At 36.3% G+C, this 22,082-nt stretch overlaps 1 protein-coding gene across 2 annotated transcripts in view; it reads right to left on the minus strand.

Annotated features, from left to right (window-relative positions):
• The window catches only part of FRG1 (FSHD region gene 1), a 30,898-nt gene extending 8,973 nt beyond the window's left edge, over nucleotides 1-21,925 (minus strand). Inside the window, exons 1-9 of one of the 2 annotated variants that reach the window (XM_045879682.3) lie at nucleotides 21,655-21,924; nucleotides 19,319-19,389; nucleotides 12,335-12,460; nucleotides 10,774-10,831; nucleotides 7,464-7,578; nucleotides 5,464-5,568; nucleotides 3,005-3,096; nucleotides 2,374-2,484; nucleotides 870-1,183 (exon numbers count right to left, since the gene is read on the minus strand). In XM_045879682.3, the coding sequence (XP_045735638.1) occupies nucleotides 1,147-1,183; nucleotides 2,374-2,484; nucleotides 3,005-3,096; nucleotides 5,464-5,568; nucleotides 7,464-7,578; nucleotides 10,774-10,831; nucleotides 12,335-12,460; nucleotides 19,319-19,389; nucleotides 21,655-21,716 (777 nt within the window). In that variant the 5' untranslated portion in view covers nucleotides 21,717-21,924 and the 3' untranslated portion in view covers nucleotides 870-1,146. Of the gene's footprint in view, nucleotides 1-869; nucleotides 1,184-2,373; nucleotides 2,485-3,004; nucleotides 3,097-5,463; nucleotides 5,569-7,463; nucleotides 7,579-10,773; nucleotides 10,832-12,334; nucleotides 12,461-19,318; nucleotides 19,390-21,654 lie in introns of those variants that run through there. The other variant, XM_045879681.3, reaches the window with a different exon arrangement.
• Between the last annotated feature and the right edge of the window lie 157 nt (nucleotides 21,926-22,082).

Raw genomic sequence — 22,082 nt, forward strand, 5'->3', positions numbered from 1 at the left:
CCGAGTAGTAAGCCTGTGCCTAGCCTAAGGATCAGAGGAAGAAGAACACAATATGGGGAGATATCCAGCTACTGGAACTGGAATGTCAACCTAGGACTAGATTTACAGCAAGAGCTCCTTTATAAGGTTGCTATTGGTAGCTTAGCTTCCTTGCTGTAGCGGTGCCGTGTAGCTCTGGAATACAAAGGCTGAGAACTAAACAGGTCTGGCACCTTAGGTCAGGTCTCAGCCCTGGCTGTGCATCATCCATGGGGAATCGTAAAAATACAGAGATGCGTCAGCCAGACTCAGTCCTTCTGAAGCAGAATTTCCAGTGATGAAGCCCAGGCATCTGATACACGACCTGGATTCTGGAACACTCACAGGGTTAGACGACATCTAGAATACTGTGTTTAGGAATTCAGAGAGACATAGGCTAGGAATAAAGGTGTCTCAGAATAGCAGACCTCAGCAATGGGTAGTATCTGAACCTCTTTAATAGTTCTGTTCTCATCCTATCCTGCTCTACAGGTGAGGACAAAAACATTACATACAGATACATTGTGGCTAAACTGCTCTAAGTAGAGAATTTTCCCAATTTTACTCTTATTCTCTGTTCTGAGCCTACCTGCTCTTTTGTAATTTCTCCTGTTCCCATCCCACTGCCAAAACCTGATTTCTTTCTTTTCCCACCCACTTTGTCTGATATCTGTTTGGCTTGTGTGATTTGGGCAATATTTAGGAGGCAGAATCAAAGCCTTGTTGACTGGAGTGGGAGCTTCTAACTTCCTTTTAAAGGTCCCAATAAGAATCAATGGTATAAGTTAATATAAAGTAAAACTGTAAAGCAATAAGAGATTCCATAAACTGCATAAGAAACACAAGGTTCACAGAGTAGCATCTCATACTTTATGACAGAAAATCTAGAAAAGAGAAAAAATTCTATGGCATGTTCACTGTGTACTTTGTTTCAATTCCATGTGAAACACTGCAGTTAACTAAAAAGTATACCCATGGGGAATCTCGGTTAAACTTGATTAAGCTTATTTAAACTAGCTACTAGTTCAGCAATAATTCCATAACAGCCCAAGAGCTCTGTAAAAACACTTCCACTGATTATTTTATTCAGAAAAAAACAAACAGGAGAAGAAAGAAACACAATTCTGGTCATTTGCAGTATCTATCAGCTTTCAATTTGGCTCTCCTGTTTAAACAAAGACAAATGATAAAAATTATGTAAAACATTCCATATATATCAACTACTAAATATATACGCACACTGAGAAATTGTGTTCTCCATTTTGATTACTATATTGCCATACTACCTATATTAAAATAGTTTAACTAAAGTTTAACTTTTCAATGTTGTTTCCTATTAAATGCATTCTATTCTTATCAAAGTCTTTCATAATCTTTAAGAAATGTTGCCTAAGAGCTTTTTTAATCCACAATAGCAATTTTAATTGCCTCTGAATTTAAGCATGCCCTGAACTTCTATTTAACAGGGTGGCAATGTTCTATTTTCATGAGTGATAAAAGTTAACAAGACCTAAGCCTTATTTCTTTTGCATCCATATATCTTTTTTTTTTTTTTCTTTACATCCTATTCTTAATTTTTTAAAACTAAATACATGCTTTGTTCAGCAGGAAAAATTCTTAAATCATTTACTAACTTCTGGTAACAACTCGATCAACTAGTTAACAGGATATACATGATGAAGCATTATCTTTATCAAGTAGTGTGAAGAAATGTTTTAAGACTAATGTTGTAACACAGGACTTTGAAGGAGTGGCAGATTACCAAATTCTCTTTCAATCTGGCACTTACTTGATTTATGGTTATAAACTTACAGCTAATCCTCTCTACCTACTTTTTTATGTTATACATCTAGCACATTACTTGCCTAAATAAGAACAGTTTTAGATAAATATTAATAATGTGCTATGATAAAATCCTGCACACTTCTAGATTCAACTTAATAAAAGTGTTTCAATTTTATTTCATTTTATACTTAGTAATTTTTAAACTGATCTGTTTTTATCTCATTTTAGGAACCTGCTATTCTACTAGAACCCACTGTATTTTGAAATTAAACTACTTCCTTCTAGCCCTGTTCTAATAATTATAGAAAGATGATGTTAAATTTATGAAGGGGTTTCAGTCAAACCTGAATGTCTTATAAAAAAATTTGTAAGTTTTTGGAATCTATTTTTAGATATTGTTTCCTGGGTGATCTTTTCCCAGACTTATGTCCTTTTTAGGTAACATTACTATGTTCACAAATTACAAGACAAAAATTTAAGAACTGTAATAATTGAAAAAGAACACTGGTTATATATATGCCATTTCTATTGGATACGAAAACAGTTGGAAATAAGTAAAAATATACCTACCTGTCCAGAAGTGTTTCATGCAAAAATCCATCTTTCCGGGCCTTTTTGAGAATTTTACTGTCTTCTTTACTTATTTTAAGTTTATGGTCTTGGAAGCTCTGAAATTTCTTTCTGTTAAGAAAATGTCTTTCTTGAAAATCATCTCAAACTTTGATTATACATGTTTACTCATGAACTTACAATATTTTAAAAGTTTTTCATTTATTTAAAAAAAACTAATTGTCTTTCTTTTGAAACATACAACTTTTCAACTGCGAAGATGACCTCAGTCCTCCTCCATGAAAAGGACTACAAAGGGCAGGACTACGAAGCCCCACTGCCACGAAGGCGTGTTGGCTGGAGTCCTGAATCCTGGCTATGGAACAACATTTGGTTGGCATTATGTACCAATAAGCTATAGTCATTCTATTAATGAATACGGAGAAAAGACTAATCCAAGTGACTTTAGCTTTGAAAGCTAGCAGGATAATTAGGAAAACTGAAGCTCTGAGAAAAGAAAAGCATTCAGCTTAGTTCTTTGTCCTAGAGTCCATTTTATGCTGCCTCTCGTCCTTTGGGTATTTTATTTTATGTGTCTTGAGAAGTACTTCATTGCCAAATATGTAAGGTCTAAAAGGGAAAGAATACGTACACATAATTGATTTCACACTGTTTAACATTTCCTTTGTCTTCTTCTGGAATATCATCTTTTTTCTTAGTTTCTCTTTCAGCACAGGATCTAATCTGGACAATGGAGATGAAAACCCAATAGGTTATACATATATCTTCCCCTTCCCCACTTTACTTATTTGCTAAGAACCCTCTAGGTAATTTCTTATGCAAATGAAGAAAACAATCAACTTAGCAATCAGATTCAGAAAGAGGTTCTAGATATTTTTTTTTTTTTTAAGATTTTATTTGAGAGAGAGCCACGAGGGGAGGGGAGGGAGGGGCAGAGGAGAGGGAGAAGCAGGCTCCCCGTTGAGCAGGGAGCCAGACATGGGGCTCGATCCCAGGACCCTGGGATCATGACCCTGTGCAGAAGGCAGACGCTTAACTGACTGAGACAACGAGGCGCCCCTCTAGATATGTTTTTATTTATATATGCATAATTTATACAAATTGCTATTATGTTTCTCTAGAGCCTTTGCATCAGACACAAAAGACAAAATTATTTGAAAAACATTTTATAGATCAGATCCTGCTGAGCAATTAGGCAATAATTTAATTAATTTTGGCCTCAAAGTAAATATTCAAATTATCCCTATAGATAGCGTTTATTTTGTAACACTGGAAGTTTAAGATAGTAGCTATTTTAATTTGCACAGCTATTCCCAAATCCATTAAAACTTTTAACATGATACAGCTCACTTATTTACTTAATTGGAATCCACTCCTTCTAAATCTTCCTTATATCCTCATAAATTGTGACAGATACTTACTATCACAATGCCATAAATTGATATAGTAATTAGGATCCACTGAGTGGGGCAAGAAGGGGACAGATTCAGGTCCCAAGAACTGGCAGTTTGCAACCCAGAGGACAGGATTTACATCTCCACAGTGATCTGTGTGGCTCAGAGTCCAATTCCAAGGCTGCTTAGAAATTGGTGACCAGGAAGGCATGTGCCAATGCTACCTGTGTGGCAGGTTTGGTTGAGGGGGTCCTAGCAGACCTGGGAAGATTACTGGCCAGGGCCTGCGACAGTACTGCTTTTGACAGGACGGAATGTGTCCTGATAGGGTATAAAGGTGGACAGCTGACACAGACTAGCAGAGCCTATGAAGTAAAATGCAAGATGGAAGGAGTTCTGCATTCACTGCTCAGAGCTTCCAGGTACCTGACTAACCAAACAGACCCAGGGAAATGTAACAGACACTTCATATAAAAACAGTTGTCATTAAATACAGCAGTGTTTTTGTTTTGTATTTTTCCCACGAAAGGGCAAAGTACTGCACTTTATTTGCATTGTCTTCAAAAACCATACTTTTAGGTAAGTGAGAAATCCACCAGCGTTTTTCTAATGACCTGTTTCCTGAGAGGCAGTATGGTGGTTTCCAGTCAGTTGGGCCTGGGTATACATCCTGTCTCTATCATACCTAGCTGTGTGAGTTCATGACTGATCACAACAGGTGAGGATGTAAGGAGGCTCAGAGGCTCTCTCCTCATCGGTAAAGTGAAGATAATAGATATTTCACAGGAACTTTATGAAGATTCAAGAAGACAGTGCTTGTATCATATTCAGCAGAGTGCCTGTAGCTACTGGCTTCTGTTTCGGTTTGTGGGTTTTTTTTTTTTTAATGTAATTGAAAAATGTTATGACTAATGTTTATCATACACCTTGTAATTCTATTTTTGGGAATTTATCCTCGGATATACCAGCACACCTACAGAATGATGCATATTCAAAGTTATGTGTTACAGCACTGTTTTTAAGGGCAAAAGACGGGAAGTCACCTAAATTTGCATTTATGAGGAACTGATTAAATAAATTATGGCTTATCCCTAAAATGGAGTATTATGTAGCTGTTAAAAAAGAGAAAATTTTCTACAGAGTGATAAGGGACAATCTCCAAGATAAAAATATTAAGGAAAAAAAAAAATCAAGGTCTAAAGGAGGACACGCAGGAGGCTAACTTTATTGTAAAAAAGTAGAAAATTATAAACATATTTTTATTAAGAAACTCTGGTAGGCTACAGAAGGATGGGAGTCATGAATTTATATGCTTGTATTTTTAAAATTTTGAACCATGTGAACATATCTATTTAAAAAATTAAATTTTAAAAAGCAAGCAAGAAAAAAAAAGGAAACAGAGTCCTAAAAAGCATGTGGAACTACTCAAAAAAAGATACTAATACATGGAGGTAAGATATAATAATTTTGCTACCACATGGTACAAACAAGCTGTCAATTATAGGATTTATAATTAAGCTTTTTATAATAAAGCTTATTTGGAGCATAATATAAAACACTATGCATTACATCTTTAAAGTGATAGTAAATGATTATTCAACATTTTTAAGAGATATAGTCACATCATATATGTGACATGTATTAGTCTATAGAAAAATGAAAAAGAAAAAAATTAAAAGAAAAATGTCATGATTACCTTTATCATTTCTTCTTCTCCTGCTGTTTTACTTTTTGCTTCTATATCACCTGCTTCATTGCATCTAATAAAGCAGCTATTTGAAGCCAATAAAGCCATTTTTCCCTATATCAAACAAAATAATATAAAAGTTACAAGACTACTGCAAAAGAATTCTTAAGTCTTGAGAATGAAATTAATTTTGCCCCTTGGCCCCAACTGTAAAAGTAATCAGTAAAAAGAATTTGGAGAAAACATAGAAGATAAAAAACATACAGAAAAGAAAACCAAAATCACGTATAATCTTACTACTCAAAAATAACCTCATAACTATTTTTAGTATATTCTATTAGTAGGACTGAATTCTAACTAGATGAAATAGAATTGTTTCCTTTGGCCTTAAAGAAATATTGAGGCTATAACTGATTTAGTTCTGTTTGAAAAATAATTAGCTTTTAAGACAATAAAAAATTATATAATGCATAGTAATTTATTCAAATAATAGCATTTTAAGTAAAAATTTCTTCATAATTAGAAAATACAAAAATATACAAGAGCTAGCTTTTGGTGCTTTTGAATTTACTGTTCAGAACGTTAAGAATCAATGTCAGAGGGATGTTTTTATGTGGACAGAAATTATGGTGGGCAGAGGGTACTACTGCTATTTTTGCTGCACTATTTCCTCCCGCAGCTTTACTGAGATATAACTGACAATCACCACATAAGTTTAAGGTGTACAGCATAATAGTTTGGCTTAACACTTATTGTGAAATGATTATCTTAATAAGTTTTAGTTAGTATCCATCATCTCATGCAGTTAACAATAAAAAGAAAGCATAAAAATAAAACAATATTTTTCCTTATGATGAGAACTCGGTTTACTCTCTTAACAACTTTCCTATATATCATACAGCAGCGTAACTATAGTAATCATGCTATACATTATACCCCTGGCACTTATTTATCTTGTAGTTGGAAGTTTGTACCTTTTGACCACCTTCTTCCTCTAATTCCTAATCCCAAAACCTAGCACTCTGGTAACCAACCACAAGTCTGATGTCTTTTTCTGAGTTTTATTTGTTTGTTTGTTTTTAAGATTCCATATATAAATGAGATCATACAGTTGTCTTTCTCTGACTTACTTCACTTAGCAAGGTCCATCCATGTTGTTACAAATGGCAAGGTTTACTCATCTTTTATGGCTGAATAATATTCCATTGGATATGTGTATACCACAACTTCTTTATCCATTTATCTATCAATGGACATTTAGGTTGTTTCCGTATCTTGGCTCTTATAAGTAATACCACTATGAACATGGGGGTGCAGATATCTTTTCAAGTTAGTTTTTTGGTGTCCTTTGGATATATTCTCACAAGTGGGATTGTTGGATCTTATAATAATTCTGTTTTTAATTTTTTTGAGGAACCTCCATACTGTTGTTTTCCACAGTGGCTGCATCAGTTTGCATTTCCACCAGCAGTGCATGAAGGGTCCCTTTTCTGCACATCCTCCCACCATTTATCTCTTTTTGAAGATGGCCATTCTAACAGGCAGGTAGTGATACCTTATTGTGCTTTTGATTTGCATTTCCCTAATGACTAGTGATGTTGAGCATCTTCTCATGTACCTGTTGGCCTTTCGTATATCTTCTCTGGAAAAAAACGTCTAGTCAGGTCTTTTGCCCATTTTTCAATTGGGTTATTTGTTTCTTTGCTATTGAGTTGTATCAGCTCTTTATATATTTGGATATTAACCCTTTATCAGAAATATGGTTTGCAAATATTTTTTCTCATCCTGTAGGTTGTCTTTTCACTTTGTTGATTATTTCTTTTGCTGTGTTGCACTGTTTTTCAAGACCTTTTTAGTTACGAGTTTGTATTGGTTTTCTTCAATTTAATGGGTTATATTACTGCACTCTGTATTTTGGGGTTTTTTTTTTGGAATATATATTCTCATTGACTGTTAAAGACTGTATCTTACATTGACAAGAAGCTTTTATGAACAATAATAGCACTTACATCTTGAAAGACTGGTTCCCATTGTTCTCTTGGTCCAATTGCATCTGAACGCCCCACAACAAGTCCATCTGAATTAATACCAAGGTATTTTCCATAACCAGATTTCAGGGCAATTCTTTAGATTAACAAAAAGGAAATGTTAAAAACTGAGAGAAAGAAAATTGAATATGGAACATAAAAATAATGTTTGTGTGTGTATAGAAATCCAGGCTAGCCATAGTCCAAATTTTCAAAAGCCACATGTGGTTAGTGACTACCATATCGGACAGTGTAGTTCTATATATGTAATTTTATATTGTAGTTATAAGGCTCCTATTACATTCTATCAAATTGCTTTCCAGAAAAAATCTGTATCAACTTAACATTCTCACCTCAAATCAGGAGAGTATCATTTCACCATAGATCTATTAACATTATGCCTTTTTTAGAAAAAATTAGAATATCAGATACAGGAAAAATAGTATCTAATTGATTTTTACCATTGTAAGTGACATTTGTACTTCCCTTCCTTTTTAGTTTTTAAGTTATCTTTTTGTCCATTTTTCTATTGGTATCTTACTGCTTTCCTTAGTGTTATGAATCCCGTACATACAAAGAATAAAAATTCACTGCCTGTTAACGTTGTTGCAAATACTTTCCTCATTTGCTTATATTTTTTGTTTTCAACTGTAAAGAAGTTTGCATTTATTGATTTTTCTTCTGCTGCTTTTATTCTTTAAAAGTCTCTCGGGGCGCCTGGGTGGCTCAGTCGGTTAAGTGTCTGACTTCAACTCAAGTTATGATCTTGTGATCCTGGGATGGAGCCCCACAAGCTCCACAGTCAGGCTCTGTGCTCCTCGCTCAGCAAGGAGTCTGCTTCTCCCTCTCCCTTGCTCCCTCCCCAGTGCTCACTCCCGCTCTCCAAAGTAAATAAATAAATCTTGTAAAAATAAGTCTTTCACTATACTTATTGGCCACTCAAATAAAGCATAGGAATGATAATCTTAATCTTAATGTGATTTTTTTAAAGAAAAAAATATGATTTCTTAACTTAGCTTACCAATCCCTTGTGCCAAGGGACTGATTTTATATTAATTTATAGGTTAATGATAGTATAATATAAATCATTATCATGTTGATGCAGCCAATTATCAGCATACTGAAATTCAATTTCTGTGTGCACAACCCAAAGTATCATTCTGTACTTTTGCACTGTGAGAATAAAAAAGGCCAGCTTATAAAATGATTGTAAAAATAGTGAATAAAATATTCTTTTGGTCTTCATGGCTATGTAACATTCTCTATTGATTTTAATAATTTTAATAATATTCCTTTCTTCTGTCTTGTTTATCTCTTCCATCTTAGTGTGTCTTCTTCAATTTTTTTCATGAGGGTTCTGTAGTTCCTAGAGTGTAGATCCTTTACCTCTTTGGTTAGGTTTATTCCGAGGTATCTTATGGTTTTGGTGCTATTGTAAATGGAATTGTTTCTCTAATTTTTCTTTCTACAGTTGCATTGTTAGCGTATAAAAAGCAACTGATTTCTGTGCGTTGATTTTGTATCCTGCCACATTACTGAATTGCTGTATGTGTTCTAGTAATTTGGGGGTGGAGTCTCTTGGGTTTTCCACATAAAGTATTATGTCATCTGTGAAAAGAGAGAGTTTGACTTCTTTGCCAATTTGAATACCTTTTATTTCTTTTTGTTGTCTGATTGCTGTTGCTAGGACTTCTAGTACTATGTTGAACAATAGTGGTGAGAGTGGGCATCCTTGACGTGTTCCTGATCTTAAGGGAAAGGCTCTCAGCTTTTCCCCACTGAGGATGATATTCACTGCTCATGGATCGGAAGAATAAACATTGTTAAAATGTCTATGCTACCCAGAGCAATCCATACCTTCAATGCAATCCCGATCAAAATTCCAATGACATTTTTCAAAGTGCTGGAACAAACAATCCTAAAATTTGTATGGAATCAGAAAAGACCCGGAATCGCCCAGGAAATGTTGAAAAAGAAAAACAAAGTTGGTGGCATCACGTTGCCCAATTTCAAGCTATATTACAAAGCAGTGATCACCAAGACAGCATGGTACTGGCACAAAAACAGACATACAGACCAATGGAACAGAATAGAGAACCCAGATATGGACCCTCAACTCTATGGTCAAATAATCTTCGACAAAGCAGGAAAAAATATGCAATGGAAAAAAGTCTCTTCAATAAATGGTGCTAGGAAAATTGGACAGCCATATGCAGAAGAACGAAACTCGACCATTCTCTAACACCATACACAAAGATAAACTCAAAGTGGATGAAAGACCTCAATGTGAGACAGGAATCCATCAAAATCCTAGAGAACATAGGCAATAACCTCTTTGACACTGGCCACAGCAACTTCTTTCAAGATACATCTCCAAAAGCTAGTGAAACAAAAGCAAAAATGAACTTTTAGGACTTCATCAAGATATCTTGTTTATATCTTGACTTCTGACGAGTTAACATATCACAGCAACATCAGACCAGGTTTTGTTTTATGTCTGTTTTCTTTACATGATCTTCCTTCTTATTTGGTCTGTGACATTATTAATATTCATTTTTTCCTAGCCTAGTATTATATATTGCTAGGAATCATAGTGTATGTTTTTATTTGGAGCTTTAATTCTCCTTTTTAAGATTTTTTTTTTTAATTTATTTGACAGAAAGAGAGAGAGACACAGCTAGAGAGGGAACACAAGCAGGGGGAGTGGGAGAGGGAGAAGCAGGCTCCCAGCCGAGCAGAGAGCCCGATGCGGGGCTCGATCCCAGGACCCCGGGACCATGACCTGAGCCGAAGGCAGACGCTTAACAACTGAGCCACCCAGGCGCCCCAAGGAGCTTTAATTCTCTTTCAAAGACACAGTGGCTGCAAATGAAATTTAATAATACCTAAATATAGTATATATGTTATATTTTTAAAATGTCACAAAATATACTTTCAAAAAGATTGTTTTGCTTTTTACATCAAAATTGGTCTGTGGAATTAAGTTAGCTTAATTAATTACCTATATAAATTTTTCAGTGAATAAGTTTAAATTTTTTTTTTTTAAAGATTTTATTTATTTATTTGACAGAGAGAGATGCAGTGAGAGAGGGAACACAAGCAGGGGGAGTGGGAGAGGGAGAAGCAGGCTTCCCGTGGAGCAGGGAGCCTAATGCGGGCCTCGATCCCAGGACCCTGGGACCATGACCTGAGCCGAAGGCAGACGCTTGACGACTGAGCCACTCAGGGGCTCCAGTGAATAAAATTAAATTAAAAAAATAAAAGGTGATTAATTATAGTTCAACTTACTTACCTGGAATCAGACAATTTGACAGCTGTAAACTGCTCTGGAGGACTAGGGCCCTCATCAACTATAGGAGAAAAAACATTTTGAAATAAATTTGACATTTGTTACAAATATACACGTAAAGATATTCTTCAGCTTTAAAAAAAGTTTTCTTTTAGTGCAATTGCTGGGTAGCTCTATCTTCAACTTTTTGAGGAACCTCCATACTGTTTTCCAGAGTGGCTGCACCAGCTTGCATTCCCACCAGCAGTGTAGGAGGGTTCCCTTTTCTCCGCCTCCTTGCCAACATCTGTCATTTCCTGACTTGTTAATTTTAGCCATTCTGACTGGTGTGAGGTGGTATCTCATTGAGGGTTCTCGAGGGGAGGGGGGAGGGGGGATGGGTTAGCCTGGTGATGGGTATTAAGGAGGGCACGTATTAATGGAGCACTGGGTGTTATACGCAAACAATGAATCATGGAACACTACATTAAAAACTAACGATGTATCCCTGCTTGGCGGGAAACCTGCTTCTCCCTCTCTCACTCCCCCTGCTTGTGTTCCCTCTCTCGCTGTGTCTTTCTCTGTCCTATAAATAAATAAATAAATAATCTTAAAAAAACAAACAAACAAACAAAAACTAACAATGTAATGTATGGTGATTAACATAAAATAAAATTGAAGTTTTCTTTTAAAATTAAATGTAAGAATATTGTGATATTTTGATATAATCATAATTATTCAGATTAGAACATCAAGATCTACTTTATCTTCTTATAACTACAGTGTTAGTTTTACATACTTAATAGGTAAGTCAGCATGATGCTTACTCACTTATAAGATACTTTCTTTTTGTTTTTTTTTTTTAAAGATTTTATTTATTTATTTGAGAGAGAGAAAGAGAGAGAGCATGAGAGCGAGGAGGGTCAGAGGGAGAAGCAGACTCCCTGCCGAGCAGGGAGCCCGATGCGGGACTCGATCCTGGGACTCCAGGATCATGACCTGAGCCGAAGGCAGACACTTAACGACTGAGCCACCCAGGCGCCCCATCTTTTTGTGTTTTAAAATGCACTCAGTAGATAGACAAATAAGCATTTAATACTTAAAAAACTAAATGCTTTAACTTATTCAAGGGATGGACAGTCATACTAAAAGATACTGCTTTTTATTTTCTGATTGCTTCATATCTCATTAGTACTTATTCTGATGGGCTAGAAGGAATAACAAAACCTCAAATTGTTAATAATGCTCCAGGTTAGTTTTGGCAATAGGTCTAAAGAATAAAGGAATCAAATCTCTGACTCAACTAGGATTCCCTTTCAATTTCAATTATTCATGTTGCTTTTGATTTCAATTGATACTCTTCTGGAACTATAAAGAATGTTTTCACATGCTTACATTGGAAAGAGGGATTTGCCAATAACTGGTAAACATTAAGGAAGGAAAAAAGAGGAAGAGCCAAATGCAATGGATTTATTCCTTTGGCATATACTTGAGATTAGTTAGAATTTGGCCTAAGTGAATGAATGTCATAAAATATATACTTTAAATGGGCTTTTCCCTTCCATTGCTTCTACTAGACACAGACCTTCTTTATGTGGAGCTCCCAGTGTAAAAAGTCCATTGTCAAGTGCATGTATGTAGGTTCCTTTATCCATTTCAATTGCTATGGTTCCTGATATTTCACCAAAGTTTGTTACTGTCCACCAGATTCCTGAAAAATAAAATCAATATTTAAAATTTTTATTTTAGATTTGACACAAGGTTCTTATTTGTTGTTCTTGTTGTTATAACTTATTTTTTAAAACTTTTTATTTTGCAGTTATAAGAAATAATACAGAAAGATCGCCTATATCCTTTACTCACCTCTCCCAGTGGTAACATCTTACATAATTATAGTACAATGTCAAAATCAGGAAACTACCCTTTATACAAACTATGAGCCTTATTTAGATTTCATCAGTTTTACATAAACTCATTTATATGTTTGTATGTATGTGTATAGATGTAGGTGACCACCACCCACAATCAAGATTACATTCTTTTCAAAATATAAAATAGCAGTGGATGTGAAGGCACAAAATGATGGAGAGCAGTCTCTTTCATTCTCTCCCCAGCCATCCATGACTGCTTACCAGAGGCAATGACTATTATACTGTTTCTTACGAATCCCTTCAGAAAGACTTTCTAGCACAGTATTCTTTTTTTTTTCCTTTTCAAGTTTTTATTTAAATTCCAGTTAGTTAACATACAGTGTAATACTAGTTTCAGGTATAGAATTTAGTGATTCATTACTTACATACAACACTCTGCTCATCACAAGTGCCGTCCTCAATACCTTTCACCCTTTTAACCCATCTCCCTGCCCACCTCCCATCCAGCAACCCTGTTTGTTCTCTATAGTTAAGAGTCTGTTTTCTGGTGTGTCTCTCTCTTTTTCCCTATGTCCATCTGTTTTGTTTCCTGAATTCCACATGAGTAAAATCATATGGTATTTGTTTTTCTCTAACTTATTTCACTTAGCATAATGCTCTCTAGCTCCATCACATTGCAAATGGCAAGATTTCATTCTTTTTTATGGTCTAGCACAGTATTCTTAACCATAATTTAAATTAGAAACAAAATGAGCAGAAACTATGTACTCTATTTACATGAACAGAAATGGGTTTCTTTTATTCATTTAATTCAAATATAATTAACATACAGTGTTATATTAGTTTCATATATACAATATAATGACTCAGGAATTCTATACATTTCTCAGTGCTCATCAAGGTAAGTGTACTCTTAATTCCCCTTCACCCAATTCACCTATCCGCCTACTCATGATGCACATTCAATACAAGCTCTATCAAAATATCAATAATTTTTCACAGAACTAGAATAACCCTAAAATTTGTATGGAACCACAAAAGATCCCAAATAGCCAAAGCAATCTTGAAAAAGAAGAAAGCTGGAGGTATCACAATCCCAGATTTCAAGATATACTACAAAGCTGTAGTAATAAAAACATAATGGTACTGGCATAAATACAGACATACAGATCAATGGAACAGAATAGAGTGTCTAGAAATAAACCCACACTTTTATGGTAAATTAATTTATGACAAAGAAGGCAAGAATATAAAATGAGGAAAAGACAATCTTCAACAAATGGTGCTGGGAAAAATGGACCACTTTCTTATACCATATACAAAAATAAACTCAAAATAGATTAAAGACCTAAATGTGAGAACTGAACCCATAAGATTTCTACAAGAAAACATAGGCAGTATCCCTCCTGATTCTTTGACATCAGCCGAAGAAACATTTTTCTTAGATATGTCTCCTCTGGCAAAGGAAACAAAAGCAAAATTAAACTATTTGAGACTATACCTAAGTAAAAAGCTTTTGTTCAGTGAAGGAAACCATCAACAAAACAAAAAGACAACCTACTGAATGGAAGAAGCTGGTTGCAAATGATATATCCAATAAGGGGTTAATATCCAAACTATATAAAGAACTTACACAACTCAACACCAAAAAAACCCCCAAAAAATCCAATTAAAAAATGGATCGAGGAACTGAATAGAAATTTTTCCACATAAGACATACAGATGGCCAACAGACACAGAAAATGTTTAACATTATTAATCCTCAGGGAAATGCAAATTAAAACCACAATGAGATATTTCCTTACACCTGTTAGAATGGCTAAAATAAAAAAAAAAGACAAGAAATAACAAATGTTGCAGAAGATGTGGAGAAAAAGGAATCCTTGTGCCCTGCTGGTAGGAATGCAAATTGGTGCAGACACTGTGGAAAACAGTATGGCGTTTTCTCACAAAATTAAGCACAGAATCACCACAAGATCCAGTAATTCCACTACTGGGTATTTACCCAAAGAAAATGAAAACATTAATTTGAATAGATAGATGCACATTCTATGTTTAAACTGCAAACTATGTTTACTGCATCAGTTTATTGCTGGGCTTTTTGTTCTATTGATCTTTGTATTGTTTTTATGCTACTACCAAACTTTTGATTAGTCTATCTTTGTAATATCGTTTGAAATCAGGAAGTGTGGTACCTCCAGCCTAGTTCTTCTTTCTTAAGACTGCTAGCTATCTGGGCTTTTTTGTGGTTCCTTACAAATTTTAGGACTGTTTGTTATTTGTGAAAAATGCCACTGGAATTTTGATAGAAACTGCACTGAATCTGTAGATTGCTTCGAGGTAGTATGCGTATTTTAACAATTTAATTCTTCTGATCCATGAACATGGAATATCTTCCCATTTATATGTGTCTTCTTCAAATTCTTTTATCAGTGTCATACTTTTCAATGTACAGGTCTTTCACATCCTTGGTTAAATTTAATCCTAGGTATTTTATTCTCTTTGGTACAACTGTAAATGGGATTATTTTTCTTAATTTCTCTTTTTGATACTTCAATATTAACATATAGAAACAGAACAGATTTCTGTATGTTGATTTTATATCCTGAAACTTTACTGAATTCATTTATTCTAACAGTTTTTTTGGTGGAGTCTTTAGGGTTTTCTATATATAAAATCATGTCATCTGCCAACAGTGACAGTTTCATTTCTTCCTGATTTGGATGCCTTTTCTTTCTTTCTTTCCTTCCTTCCTTCCTTCCTTCCTTCCTTCCTTCCTTCCTTCCTTCCTCCTTCCTTCCTCCCTCCCTCCCTCCCTCCCTCCCTCCCTCCCTTCCTTCCTTTCTTTCTTTCTGTATTTGCCTAAGTGCTTTGGCTAGGGCTGCCAATACTATGTTGAATAAAAGCAGCAAGAGTAGGTATCCTTGTCTTATTCCTGATCTTAGAGGAAAAACTTTCAGATTTTCATCGTTGATTATGAAACTAAATTGTATGTTAACTAAAGGAGAAATGTATCAGTCATTAATAAGATATTAGATGACATTAAGGAATTCTTGTTAATTTTGTTAGGTCTGATAATGATATACTCTTATGTATTAAAAGAGCGAGCAGGGCACCTGGGTGGCTCAGTAAGTTAAGCGTCTGCCTTCAGCTCAGGTCATGATCCCAGGGTCCTGGGATGTAGCCCCACATCAGGCTCCCTGCTCAGCGGGGATCTGCTTCTCCCTCTCCCTCCACCCCTTCTCTTGCCCACGCAATCTCTCTCTAAAATAAAATAAATCTTAAAATTCTCCAGAAAAAATTGTGCATAGGATATTATCTCAGAGTAAGAAAGTATGTAAGTGAAACAAGACTGGCAAAGTAACGATCATTACTAATGCTGGGGTATGGGCACATGGGAAATTCATTATATTCTCCTCTCTACTGATGAATTAGTTTGAAAATTTCCATAAAACAAAGTTTTTAAAAATTGAGTCTATCACACTGCATAAAGATTTCCTATTCATCTAAATAAGGAAGGCTTTTGGCGCGCCTGGGTGGCTCAGTCATTAAGCGTCTGCCTTCGGCTCAGGTCATGATCCCAGGGTCCTGGGATCGAGCCCTGCATCGGGCTCCCTGCTCTGCGGAAAGCCTGCTTCTCCCTCTCCCACTCCCCCTGCTTGTGTTCCCTCTCTCACTGTGTCTCTCTCTGTCAAATAAATAAATAAAATCTTAAAAAAAAAAAAGAAGGCTTTTTATACCCAATAAAAAATTAGTAAAATTTTCACTTACATGAAGTTGGACTTTTACCTAATTTCATATATACAAATTAACTCAAAATGGATCAAACACCTAGATTTTAAGAGCTAAAACTATAAAACTTAGAAGAAAACATATGGTAGAAACCTCACAATATTGTATTTGGCAATCATTTCTTGGATATGACACCAAAGGCACAAACAACAAAAGAAAAATCAAACAAATTGGACTCATCAAAATGAAAAACTTTTGGGCCACCTGGGGTTCAGTCGGTTATACATCTTACTCTTGATTTCAGCTCAGGTAATGATCTCAGGGTTGTGAGATGCAGCCCTCAGTCAGGCTCCATGGTAGGCCGTGGAGCCTGTTGAAGATCCTCTCTCCCTTTGCCCCTCCCCAGCCTCTGTCTCCCTCTCTAAAAAAAAAACCAAAACAAACAAAAAAACTTTTGTGCATCACAGGACATTATAAAGAGAGTAAAAAGACAACACAAAGAATGGCAGGAAATATTTGTGTATCACATATCTGATAAGGGATTAAGATCCAGAATATATAAAGAACTCTTAAAACTCAACAACAACAACAACAAAACAACCCATTTCGCAAAATGGGCAAAGGACTTGAATAGATATTTCTCCAAAGAAGATACACAAATGGCCAATGAGCACATGAAAATTGCTCAATATTGCAATTCATTGAGGAAATGCAAACTGAAACCATTATGAGATACCATTTCATACCCACTAGGATGGCTACTATCACAGAACCAGAAATAACAAATGTTGGTGAGGATATGCAGAAATCAAAACCCTTGTGCACTCTTCGTGGGAATGTAAAATGGTACAGCAACTATGCAAAACAGTTCTCATAAAATTAAAAATGGAATTACCATATGATCCAGCAATTCCACTTCCAGGTATATGCCCAAAAGAATTGAGAGCAAAGTCTTGAAGAGATATCTGTACACCCATATTCCTAGCAAAACATTCACAATAGGCAAAAAGTGGAAGTAACCCATGTGTTCTTTGAAAGATGAATGGATAAACAAAATGCAGTATATACACACAATAGATTATTATTCAGTCTTAAAATGAAGGAAATTCTGACACATGCTACAACATGGATGAACCTTGAAGACCTCACCTGATTTCAAAACATTATGAAGTGACAGTAATCAAGACAAATATATCAGCAGAACAACAGACAAATCAATGGAACCGAGTCCAAAATTATACCAACCCATATAAAGTCAATTGATTTTTGACAAAGATATCAAGGCAGTTTAATGGAGAAAGGAAAGTCTATTCAACAGTGGTGCTGGAACAAGTGGATATCAATATGAAAAAATTAAAAAAGAACCTTGACCCCTAATTCACACCAGACCAAAAATTAATTTCAGATCAACCATAGGTCTAATGTAAATACTAAAACTGAAGCCTCTTAAAGAAAATGTGGAAAAATTTCTTTATGACCTTGGGGTTAAGCAACAATTTCTTAGACTGAAGATAAAAGGCAGCCTTAACAGAATAAAAGTAATAAATAGGGTTTTATAAAAACTAAAACCTTCTATATACATATATCAAATCGTTCTGCTGTACACCTAAAACTAATACTATGTGAATTTTATTATAATTGAAAAAAAATTCTAACTTTTGCTTTCAGAAAAATACCATTTAAGCAAATTAAAAAACAAACCACAGAGTGGGAGGGAAGACTGATAACAGAACTGTATTACTTCCTGGTGGGAGTATAAAATGGTGCAACCGCTTTAGAAAATTCTTGGTGGTTACTTATACAGTTAACTATCCACCTATTCTTTGACACAGATTTTCCATCTCTACCTATCTATCCAAAATATTTAGAATTGTTGATTTGCTATTTAAAAAAAAAAGTGAAATTTTCTAGAATATTCTTTATATCATTTCATATAAAATGTAAAGGAGCCAAAATTTATGAAATTTCAAAATGCAACTGGCCAAGTTTTAAAAGAGAAAAAAATTGCTTTAAAGTATAGATGTGGAAAGGATCAGAAAGCAGGCTGGTTAAATGTGTTTGGGTCAGTTTATCTCTGGTACCATTTACAGGCTATCTTAATGCTCTATTCCGTTTCATTAAGATTTTCATTCATTTTGGGGTACCTGGGTGGCTCAGTCAGTTAAGCGTCTGCCTTCGGCTCAGGTCGTGATCCCAGAGTCTTGGGATTGAGCCCCGCATCAGGCTCCCTGCTCAGCGGGGAGCCTGCTTCTCCCTCTCCCACTCCCCCTGCTTGTGTTCCCTATCTCGCTATATCACTCTGTCAAATAAATAAAATCTTTAAAAAAAAAAAAAAAAAGGTTTTCATTCATTTCATAGTATACAAAATGATCATTTTTACTGTGAATTATTTTTACTGTTCCTTTAGACCAATACATATCACTGGCTTGTACAACTAAAATGCATACATGGTCAGGGGTGTCTGGGTGGCTCAGGTCATGATCCAAGGGTCCTGGGATTGAGCCCTGTATGAGTCTGCTTCTCCCTCTGCCCTTTCGCCTGCTAGTGCTCTCTCCCGCTCTCTCAAATAAATAAAATCTTTTAAAAAATGCATACATGTTCAAAGAAAATAATTAGTGAAAAATATTTAATTAAATAATATTTATCTCTATCAGGCCTTTAAAATTATGTTCAGAATCTCTGGGATATTAAGTAGTCTAATGATAGTATCTATTAAATCAGAGAGCTATATTTCTTCTCTCCGTGCCTTGTCCTGATGATGAAAAAAAGGCATCAGTGACATCTACTGTGCCAGACAATAAAAAGAATCCATAACTTTAAATAATATTGAACACTTTAAGAAAACTATGTATAGACCACAAGTTCTTTTGACTTTCTTTGAACTACTTATCCCTAACTAGGAAAATATTTTTAAAGGCAGCTCAACCAATGTTAACTTTTCTCAGAATAAAGTATAGAAATCTTACCAACAATATCAAGTTGAGTTTCTTCATCTTCTTCTCTTTTTCTCTTCTTCTCTTTGCTCTTTTTTTTCTTACTGCAGGAGATAATTTATATAGATGAGTTTATAAATATTGATTTGATGTTAAGTATCACAAGATGCAATCTTAGAAGAATCTTTTAAGCTGTACACAAATTTGTGAATTATTGATTTACAGTTTTCTACACTGATATACTCTCTTCTAATATTGAGAAGTCACTTCTGATCCTGTATGTATTGTGTTATAGTTAAGAGAACAGGTTCTGGAGCCAGACTGCTTTTTTAATCTTGCTATCTGTGACTTTTGGAAAATTTACTTAATCTCTGTCAGTTTCTCACCTGTAAAATGAGGATAATCATTTAACTACGCTCTTAAGGTTACTGTGAGGATTAAGAGATGACATGTACCTTCATGTGTTGCTGGTGAAAATGTAAAATGGCACAGCCATTTTAGAAAGTAGTTTGGGGTTCTTCAAAAAGCTAAACACAGGGTTACCATATGACCTAATAATTTACTCCTAGGCATATATCCAAGAGAAATGAAAACACACATCCACACAAAAATTTTATTAGAATATTCAAAGCAGCATTATCCATAATAACCAAAAAGTGGAAACAACCCAAATGTCCATCAGCTGATGAATGGAAAAACAAAATGGGGTATATCTATACAATGAAATATTATTTAGCCATAAAAATAAGAGTATCGATACATGCTACAACATGGATGAAGCCAGAAACAAAAGACCACATACTGTATGACTCCATTTACAGGAAACATTCAGAATAGGCAAACTGCTATAGACAGAAAGCATATTAGTGGTTGCCAGGGACTAGGGGAAGAGTGGAATGGAGAGTGGCTGCCAATGATTATGGGGTTTCCTTCTGAGATGATGAACATGTTTGGCAACTTGATAGTGGTGAGCTTTGTGAACACACGAAAACCCACAAAACTGTACTTTACAGGGTAAATTTTATGATATACGTATTATGTTTCAGTAATAAAAAATTCAGACAAGTTTCAGATTTATTCAGGATAACGTCTTTGTGATTCGGACCCGTAGGCAGAGCTCTCAAGGGCAGCGGCTTCAGCTTGCTCCTTAACGCTTTCTTCCATCTTTTTTTTTTTTTTAATATTTTTATTTATTTATTTATTTATTTGAGAGCGAGAATGAGAGAGAGAGAGAGAGCATGAGAGGGGGAGGTCAGAGGGAGAAGCAGACTCCCTGCCGAGCAGGGAGCCCGACGCGGGACTCGATCCCGGGACTCCAGGATCATGACCTGAGCCGAAGGCAGTCGCTCAACCGACTGAGCCACCCAGGCACCCCGGGATTTGTAATGTTTTTTTTTTTTTTTTAAGATTTTATTTATTTATTTGAGAGCGAGAATGAGAGAGAGAGAGAGAGCATGAGAGGGGGAGGATCAGCGGGAGAAGCAGACTCCCCGCCGAGCAGGGAGCCCGACGCGGGACTCGATCCCGGGACTCCAGGATCACGACCTGAGCCGAAGGCAGTCGCTTAACCAACTGAGCCACCCAGGCGCCCCCGCTTTCTTCCATCTTACCTAAAAGTTCCGAAAGCTATCACTGAGGCAGGCCGAAATGCTGAACATCTGTATGAATCATCAACTCTGAGCAAATCTATCAGTTAAAAGAGAGACGGAGATACGAGCGCGCAGATACCGTTTCCTAAAAACCTAGTAATCATAAATCGCCACTACAGCCTTCTCCTTGCGTCTGGCTCTCCTTCCTGTGCATGTTATCTCATTTAATCCTCATAAGCTTTTTCTAGTACCATTAATCTTTCCCAATGAATAAGTGGAAGCTCGAGGATATTAACGAACTTGCCACAAACTGCAGAACAAGTAACTGGTGGGAATCCAGATTTGAGCCCGTATCCCTACCAAAACCCACATCTGCATATTGTATTAAAAAAATAAGGATTTTTTTTTTTTACGGGGGAGGGAAACAATGGTGAAAATAAGTACCCCTAATAAAGGAAGTTACTGTTACGACCCATGGCATCATCAGACTAAGGCGGGCGCACCCTGCGGGGCTCTGGAGGGGGGCCTTACGAAGGGACCCAAACTTGCGGCTCCCGGGCTCCTGGTGTCGCTCTCCTGTCTCCTCCCTTTTGAAGGCGCGACAGTCAGGCGCGTCTCCAGCTCTTGCAGGTGCCCGGCAGTGAGGCGCAGCCAGGCCCAAGGCCGGGAGCCTGAAGAGCAGCTCTCTAAGGCTTCCCTGAGACTCTCTACCCGGGAGGGGCGGCGAAGACGCAGTGCTGTCAGAAAAGCGCCAGGCTCCAGCACAAACCTTGGCCTTACCTCTTAGCCTTGGTTCCCTTGAGCACCAGTTTGGTGGGCTTCACATACGAGTATTCGGCCATAGTTCCGGGGACACTCTGTATAAAGAGGTGAGAGCTGCCTAAGGGCAAAATGCCTCTACTGGAGAAGGAACTGGCCAGGGAGGCCCCAAAATATTCACACTGCAGCCTCCCGGAAAGCGCACGTAACCGCGGGAGTGGGCTTGACCCTACTGCGTCCCTAGCGTTTTTTCACCCGACTCTTGAATTCTACTTCCTGTGTACCGTCTGCGGCTACGGCAACTGCAGAGGGCCGCAATACGTCAGGGTTCTTTTGCTCTCGAGAACTGAACGTTCGGGCTTCCCTAAATGAGGAAACCTGGGGAGACGCGCCCCCTGGTGGACGCAGACGGCCTAATAGCTGTGGAGCCTTTTTTTTTTTAATTTTTA

Source organism: Mirounga angustirostris, unplaced genomic scaffold, assembly GCF_029215605.1.
Source record: "Mirounga angustirostris isolate CCGP_5_RB_7025 unplaced genomic scaffold, mMirAng1.0.hap1 SCAF_2, whole genome shotgun sequence".
Lineage (NCBI taxonomy): Eukaryota > Metazoa > Chordata > Mammalia > Carnivora > Phocidae > Mirounga > Mirounga angustirostris.